The 8182-nt window shown below is 33.7% G+C and overlaps 2 protein-coding genes across 2 annotated transcripts; one reads left to right on the top strand and one right to left on the bottom strand.

Moving 5' to 3' along the window:
- The first annotated feature begins 1867 nt into the window (after window positions 1–1867).
- On the top strand, window positions 1868–3268 carry LOC149935200 (uncharacterized). The gene is made up of 6 exons (XM_090152977.1): window positions 1868–1971; window positions 2030–2151; window positions 2220–2318; window positions 2384–2543; window positions 2608–2878; window positions 2943–3268. The coding sequence occupies exons 2-6, from the start codon at window positions 2057–2059 to the stop codon at window positions 3176–3178; spliced, it is 861 nt and encodes a 286-aa protein (XP_090009103.1). The 5' UTR covers window positions 1868–1971; window positions 2030–2056; the 3' UTR covers window positions 3179–3268.
- On the bottom strand, window positions 3050–8182 carry LOC149935199 (nonsense-mediated mRNA decay factor SMG8). The gene is made up of 21 exons (XM_090152976.1): window positions 8044–8182; window positions 7748–7874; window positions 7644–7682; window positions 7456–7581; window positions 7315–7398; window positions 7193–7260; window positions 6964–7129; window positions 6800–6888; window positions 6202–6332; window positions 5916–6133; window positions 5717–5856; window positions 5418–5661; window positions 5190–5351; window positions 4898–5129; window positions 4687–4836; window positions 4481–4627; window positions 3791–4059; window positions 3670–3728; window positions 3432–3611; window positions 3238–3367; window positions 3050–3181 (listed from the first exon to the last, which is right to left on the bottom strand). Exons 1-20 carry the CDS (start codon window positions 8103–8105, stop codon window positions 3247–3249), a joined length of 2814 nt encoding a protein of 937 aa, XP_090009102.1. The 5' UTR covers window positions 8106–8182; the 3' UTR covers window positions 3050–3181; window positions 3238–3246.

The raw sequence follows: 8182 nt of genomic DNA, 5'->3' as shown, positions 1-8182 counted from the left end.
TCGTCGCTAGTTCAATTCGCCACGTAATTATTCTAATTGTACTGCTCTAGCTTGTACCAAAATATTTTTATTGTTAAAAACTTGTTATTAAAATAAGCTGATTACCACTCAACTGAAAAAAATATATGATTTAATATAATATCATAATTAACATAATAATCATAAGTATCACTGAACGATGTCGGTTAATGATATTAATGATGATCTGTCGCGGGGTGATTGCGTAATCGGTGGATTAGAAACTGCAAATTCGTCGAAAAAATGACACCTACGTATTATGTACCAGCCAAAGCACTTCCTTCAAACACCAGGGTAATGTTTAAAATTTGTCCCGATTTAATTTGCAAAAATCTGTTCGTCCATAGGATGAATGGTAATTGCCGAGACAGACTATCATTAACTAACGTAGCATTGGGAGAATAGGACGTGTCATACTAATAGTTATTATGTATTAATATAAAATTGCAATTATAATTATAAACTAAAATTATGTTACGTTTTTTTAAGGCTAATATAATTCTCAATAATAATATGGTAGATAACTATACTATACGTTCTAAAGTATTACTCATTATGTTAAAATGTAGCTTTTTTCGCTCGACTTTTTCATAATTTAGGTCGCCATTTACCAAAATGGCGATTTTTTTCTTTTCTTTAAACGTGTGATAGACAATAATTCGTAGAAGAGCACTTCATACTATTTAAACAGTGAAATTTTAACAAACTATTTAATTATAGTATGTGGAATTTTGGATTTCAAGAAATTTATCTATTGACCCTGTTTCAATGCATGTTTCCCACCTTCCGGTTTGCCTGTACTATAAAGGTACGATTGTCAGGAGCCACGGCAGTCTGCCCGCGCGATTTTAAAAAGTCGTAGTTTTTATTTAAAATTATTTATCTACCGCAATTTATATTGTCTTAAGTAACATATTCTACTTACAAAACGTTGACATTTTTTGTAAGAATTTTTTTTTGAAAGCTGTTTTATTCAGTAACCGCGGAAGTACTCCTTGACTAGCTCCTCCTAGGCTCCTACGACTAAAACATAAATAACCCTACATTACCATGCAAAATGGGGGTGCATTTGGCCCTACCTGCCCCCCAATTCCGCGGCTCCTGCTTTTATTTAATTGTGTACTGTAGCTGACATGGATATTGAAAGCTTAATATGTGTTTTTATATTAAAAATTCATTCTTCTGTCCCCTTCTGACAGAGGACGGAAAACACAATGCCATCTACATTATAGAATTTGTATTGTAACAATAAAATATGCTACCAAACAATTTTCTTATACTGTAATAAAACATCATATTTAATTACGACCAAAAATTAAAATAAAGGGAAAACTTTAGTCAAGATTATTTAATTTCAATAATCTTGCTTTAGCCACAAGCGGGCGTGACACGTAGGAGGTTTAACTCTGCATAGTGTAACTAAATACATTTCGGAGAAATGGGACTTCGGTGATATGAGCTTTCGGAGTAAAAGCAAGAATATGTCAATTCGGTGAAAAGGGAATTCGGTGATATGGGAATTCGGTGATATGGGAATTCGGAGAAATGGGAATTCGGAGAAATGGGAATTCGGAGAAACGAGAATTCGGAGAAACGAGAATTCGGAGATGTGAGGTCACTAAATACATTTCGGAGAAATGGGACTTCGGAGATATGAACTTTCGGAGTAAAAGCAATTCGGAATTATATCAATTCGGAGAAAAGAGAATTCGGTGATATGGGAATTCGGAGAAAGGAGAATTCGGCGTTGTGAGGTCGACCCAACGTTTTCTCGTGATTTTAGAGGAGACGACACGTTTTCTCGTGATTTTAGAGGAGACGACACATTCGTAATTTTCAAAAACTTGTTTCGCGGGGAGCAGATTTGATTGGATCTCTAGATTAATATTCCCAACTCAATTGTTTTGGGTTCTTGTAACTGGTCTGCTACTCAATTTTCGCCAAAGCCTTAATGTATGTTCATCAGATGTTATAATTAAACTTTTAATTAGTTTATAATAAATTATTTAAGAAAGCAAGTGGTAGTCCTCCACCAGTCATGGAAAATAAAAACATGTCCGAGAGAAAAAGGAAAAGAAAAAGTTTGGGCAACGACGATATTACTTTAGGAAAAACTCAAGGGTGGTCCACTGAGTAAGCAAACCTTGCTTTAAGGTGGTTATAACTTTATATAATCTCTATTAATGTTATATTCTGCTTAGAGAAAAGATTAAATTATTGACTGGACTTCAGAAATACGGATTTGGTGGTTTAGATCTCATTGCTCAAGAAATGGGTACAAAGAATTTGAATGAAGTTATGTATGTCTATCAGCAAAATTAACTGTTAAATGAATATTATAGTAGTAATTTTGGTTTTTATTTAGTAATTTTTGCGCTAACCGCAGAGGAATAGTAGCAAGGCGCTACGAACATCAAACTACTGAAAGTTCAAATATAGAATTGTGGAAGCAAAAAATTGCAGATTCATTGGATCCAAGAGTGTCAAGATTAAAATTCAGTTACACTCAAAATTCCTTAAAAGAGGTTAATATTCAGTACAGTTTTAATTTTTTCACCACCCCATAAGTGATCAAACCAATTATTCTAGCTTATGCATTCTTGCCAAGCTGAGGCATTAAGTAAATGTGCCAAATTATCCATAAATAAGGAGGAAAATGAAGAGGACAATGAGGATACTTTCTTCAAAAAAAGCTTACCCAATTTTGCCTCAATTTACAAATACATAGGTTCTGTATTATCCAAAGAAATGCCTTTCCCCATAGGACCCAGCGAAAGCTTGCTAACTTTGCATTTAATGAATGATTTGTTGGAGATTCTAAAAACAAATTCATTTGATGCGGAGAAAGTTTTTCTCAAGAGTACGCCATTTATTATTAAGTTAATAATTGTCATTATTAATATTAACAATGGCCATTTAAACAGGTTTGCCTTATAGAAAAAATATTTCTGAAGTGAAGTCAGAGCCTGCAACGATTGAAGCTGGTTGCTCCAACTCTGCTCAAAAGACACAATTTCCAAAAATTGATTTACATAATCATACACACTGTTATATCATTAGTGATATGAATCCTATTCAAGTTCCTCTGGAATTTCTGCGCCAGGAACATCAACTTATAAATAAGCGGCTTGCGGAGCGTGAAAAACAAAATCCCATTTGATTTCTTTGAAAGAGAACACAATTAAACTTTTGAAATTTCTCGCAAAAAATTTAATTTACCATTAAAATTTAAGTTTTTTCATCAGTCACTTGTGCAATTCCATATGTTCCTTTTAAAAGTCGACATAATTCTACCGACAGGGCTTCTTTGGGGGGTAAATAAGGTCCTTGACTACCTTCGTAGATAAAACTGGGTGGTTGATGTAAGGGCAATATATCATTCAATTCCAAATATATATTTGTGAAAAGGATACGGTAATCTAAGAACCCAATAGGCAGATTGTGACAACTTCACTGGCTCAGAATTACCAGGGAAGAATATAGGACATGGAGCTGGTGCTGGTTGAACCTTGGGATTTAATGTTACTTGAACCGGAGCTTTTGGAGTCACAATGTGAATTCTCATTAATTGAGCAATGTTTGGCTTAGAAGGGCTATAAATAGATAAGTTTTCAAAATGATTATTCTAACCTTCAAAAATCTGTTCCTTACCGACAAGGACAAGGAAAATATAGTGGCATATCACTTCCAGTAACTTTATTCGCATTATCCTTAAAGATCAATATATAGTTGGTATGTTGAATATTAGAAAAAAAAATTGGGAATTTCTTACTTTGACTAAACCTGATCCAGTTGGTCTTAAAACTCTATCTGGAGCTGAACACATAAATCTATGGCTTCTCGGACATTCGTATTCAATTCCAACGAATATTTTGACAGTAAACTGAGATCCATCTCGTCCACCTTTCTTATTCTTTATTCCTGAAACTCTTTTCCCTTCCCACAAGCTATTCCACCGTTCTTTTTGTTCAACTTTAACAGTAACGTCCCAAGGAAGAAGGAAATTTGTTCCATTTAAAAAACCAGGTTGGTCCTGAATGCCTAGTAGAATTTTAATAAAAATTATCCAATGCTCAATCAGTATTCGGACATTATTAATATCAGGTATACTCTTGGAATGTCTAAGGCTGTAATACCTGGAGAAATGGACAGGGCTTAAGTTATGTCAAATGTAAGACATTGAAAGTATATTGAAATTTATTGGCTAGCCTCGGAATAAAACAGATGATGCTCACCCGAAAATAATAATATGTTCTACAAATAACTGTTCAAGTTCCACCAAAAACACATTTAGAATGTTTAAAAAAAATGAGATATTGTGAACTCTTATTCAAGCCTATACTTTATATTGAATCAGCACGGAGTTTAAAGTAACACAGCACAAGCAAAAATCTCATAAGAGCCACCCCCTGTCTTCCTTAGACATTTCAAGAGTATAAATATATAATTTCTTAGTTCGTACCTATGTTATGAGAGTAAAGACTTGATGGTCCCAAGCACAGTAACGACCAAGACTGGAATGTCGGAAGTAGTCCCAAAGGACTTTCAGAATGGAGCATTCCAGGTAAATATTCTGTTGTGGAATGTTGTCTTGGTAAAGTTTTATCAGCTAAGGAACATTATCGTAAAATTTAATTGGTATGAATGATATTTATCTCATTAACTTACATTTATTGGTAATTTCTGCTCCTTCCATAATACTGATGACAACTTTATGAGATCCACCACCCCCTTCTTCTTTCAAGTTTCCTTCATCTATTCCAAATTTGGTAGACAAGGAGCCTTCAGGAAATAATTCTTCACTCGCATTTTCTTCTTCTAAAATGAAAATGATATTAAAACTAATAATTCATTTTATATAGCTTGATTTTAAATGCACCTATTGATGGGGAATGGGAAACTTCTTCGCAAGAATTGATTTCGCTTTCTACATCTCCATCATCTTCCGCCCCATCCTGACTTTCTTCATCTTCCAGAGACAGAGGTTGCAAAGTGGAGATAACAGCTGGTCGAGACATCTCTGTACTTGGTTCAAAAACCGGAAAATGTATCCTTTCCAAATTACCGCAACATTCCTTACGCAAGGATGCAAAGAAAGTATAGTTTGCATTCTAAAAAATTGAATACGATTAAGTTTTTAGAAGAGTTAAAGTGCCTAATATTTAATTTACTTTAACACCAAAGGGGTCTTCTCTGGAAGCTTGCCTTCGTCCACAATCACAGGCACAAACGTATTTTACTTGGCTATAATGTTTAACAACAATGAGAGGTTTGCCATTTTCATCCTCATCTATCTCATCTTCAATGTCATCAAACTCCTTAACCTTATGCAGCTATATCACGAATTATGATAAAAAAAAATTATTAACTATAAACTAAACAGGAAAAAAATAACATACAGGATGAATGCAGTGATTTCCAGTAAGGCTAAGCTGTTCGCACATTCTACGACCGCTTCTCCAAAATTTTTCGCACTCTTCTCTTAATTGTTGCGCATATCTGTGATAAGCTGGTCCTCTAGCTTGCATAGAAAATACTTGAAGAGCTTGCAGTAATTTCCTTTGATGATATTCTTCAGTATAATGAGATGGAAGATTTTCTTGATAGGCTGCCAAAGCCATTGGAAGAACTTTACCACATCGCCTAACGATGGTTATTTTCATTAAATCCTTCAAACAAATAACAAGTTACACTATACCCTTCGGAAAACCGGACATCAATATCTAGCATAGAATCCAAAGAAGATAAAATCCCTTTGGTCTGAGAATCTAAGTTATCATCAAAGAACCAGTCTTTTAGTTTTGAAGCTATCATAAACCATGTTTTAGCTGTCGGAATCTGAAACGAATATTCCTTTTAGATTTAAACCCCATTAGTTGAGCATCTGTTGTTCTTACTTCAAAATAAGCAGCTACTGGATGTCTACCAACATTATCATCAAACCCTTTGGTTAGGGCAAGATTAGTGTGTTGGAAAAGAAATGACTTGAAACTGTGATTTTCAGCATTTTCGCTTTCTGATTCATTGGCTCCGTTTGCTGCAGATGATGCCATCAGAGCACTACCTCTCCTATTTAATGTGTAACTTTTTGATTTGATTCCAGTAACATTATCAGCTAAAATTTAAAAATATATCTAATTATTATCTTTTAGAAAAAAAAACTAAATAAATATGATTATTTACAATCTTTGGATTGTACACTATGATCACGAAGCTGAGATAGGAAAAACTCCACCGGGTCAGTTATAGTGGTTTCTGATGCTATTACATACACAAATTCTTGGTTGGCAGGAACAGCAAATAAGGAATTCCCACTACATATAAAATTCTTCATTAAACTACAAATACTAGTACTATATCACTGTAATTTCCGGTAGATAGGTCAAACTGGATCAAAAGCCGCACTCCCCAAAAAAAGCTAAATTGAAATGTAAAATAAAATATGCCACATAAGCTTCAATAAGTAAATGCAAGATCGGGCTTCCACACCGGGTCGTGTAATAAGTTTTGCTATAAATTGCAAATGTAAAAGAAGATTATCTAGCGCTCGATAGAGTAATACGTTTCGCCAAAGACAGCACCATAAATAGGATATCCCACCACAACATTGTGCACACAAAAAATAGCACTTACCATCCCTCAATAGTATAATATGTTTCGCCGTAGTCAACACACAGAAGATAGGATCGCGTAATATGTTTTGGCGTCAATTGCAAATGTAAAATCCAGCATACGATAATTCATACTAGGATATTCAATTACAGCACAAAGAAAAACATACCTAACATTAGTTATAACTCGACTTTTCCTAAGAATATGATATATTTGGTCCTCCAATGCATGTTCCAACTTCTTTATAGGAGGTTGCATCTACATTATTTTGCAATTATTTTTGATAATGACAAAAGAGCTGAGAGTAATATTTGCCTTTAAAAAATGTCTCACTTTCGATCGACTAACAGAGATATTTTCCCCTTCTATCCTGATTTCAGTTGGACAAGATTGGAAGACAAATAATACTCTGGGAGAACAAGGTCTTCCAGCTTGGATCCATTCATTTGAAATTGGAAATTCAGCCAAAATTTCAGATAGTGAAATTATAGCTTTCTGTCTAAAATTTATCAAAACTTTGTTAAGAAAAAATTTGTTCACGAATGTAAGATTTTATTATCACCTCATTGCATCCAGAGTGCGAAATAATTGGACGTAACTGACATCAAACGAGCAAGTTGGATGAATTACCTTAAGTAGCACAAAATTAAATATTGGCAGGTAATAAAATAAAACTATAATCACCATCACAATGTGAGAGAGTTGAAATAAAAATAATAAAGCTCTAGCTTGTTTAGTTTGTATCTTACTCCACACTTCCAGAAAACCCTAGATAAAATGCCTTTAAGAATAAAACCACTAAAAATTCTATAGCGTCTTTCATACTTTTTCTTGGAATTCTTTTTCCATTTCTTTACAAATTCGGAGTAAATAACTTGAGTCATAGACCCCAATCAAATGAAGAAATATTATTTTATTTTCAATATCCAAGTAGCCATCAATATTAAACCCCTGTTTTAAAATTTTAAATACAATTAATGCTAATGCATTTACTAAACTTTTAATAGACTTACAAGATTTTCATCCACTTCTATTTCTTCACACATTGAGTTCTGAGCAATACATTAATATAATAATCAGTTTTGTGTATAAAATTGATCAAACTGAAAAAAAATACCTTAAACATATTTCTTGCAGTAGCTTCGTGTAATATTTTAGCTTTACAAGAGCCATCGAACAATGAGCTTTTCCCAATAACTGACACCACACAAATGTTATCATTTTTGGTCTTTTCTAATATATTACTAGAAAATGACACAAGCCCAATGTTTGAATATTTCGAAATTTTTAAGCAAAATCAAGATAAGGTAGGTAGCCTACAGCAAAGGCTTACAAAATCTGTTGTCAATGTTCACTGAATTTAAAATGTATGTGAAATAGACAACATAATGTTTTTATAAGTATATGAAATACCTTAAATTTTCTCCAAAAAGTGATGTTAAAGAAAATGGAAACCCATTCATTTGAGGTTTCATGATGCCTCGTTTAAAAGCTATTAAACACTTTCGCACATGGGTTTCATTGCCAGGGGTCAACAATGGGGTCACTCGCT

The sequence above is a fragment of the Leiobunum rupestre genome, chromosome 7, assembly GCF_980474605.1.
Source record: "Leiobunum rupestre chromosome 7, qqLeiRupe1.1.hap1, whole genome shotgun sequence".
NCBI classification, from domain to species: domain Eukaryota; kingdom Metazoa; phylum Arthropoda; class Arachnida; order Opiliones; family Sclerosomatidae; genus Leiobunum; species Leiobunum rupestre.
Note: the sequence above shows the minus strand (reverse complement) of the source record. Positions and strands in the feature narration are given on the sequence as shown.

Coding starts and splice junctions, on each gene's coding strand:
- LOC149935199 (XM_090152976.1), bottom strand. CDS start 8,105: ATGAAACCTCAAATGAATGGGTTTCCATTTTCTTTAACATCACTTTTT. Junction 7,399..7,455: donor AAAAAGAATTCCAAGAAAAA/GTATGAAAGACG, acceptor CATTTTATCTAG/GGTTTTCTGGAAGTGTGGAG. Junction 6,333..6,799: donor CGAGTTATAACTAATGTTAG/GTATGTTTTTCT, acceptor TTTTATATGTAG/TGGGAATTCCTTATTTGCTG.
- LOC149935200 (XM_090152977.1), top strand. CDS start 2,057: ATGGAAAATAAAAACATGTCCGAGAGAAAAAGGAAAAGAAAAAGTTTG. Junction 2,319..2,383: donor AAGAATTTGAATGAAGTTAT/GTATGTCTATCA, acceptor GTTTTTATTTAG/TAATTTTTGCGCTAACCGCA. Junction 2,544..2,607: donor CTCAAAATTCCTTAAAAGAG/GTTAATATTCAG, acceptor CAATTATTCTAG/CTTATGCATTCTTGCCAAGC.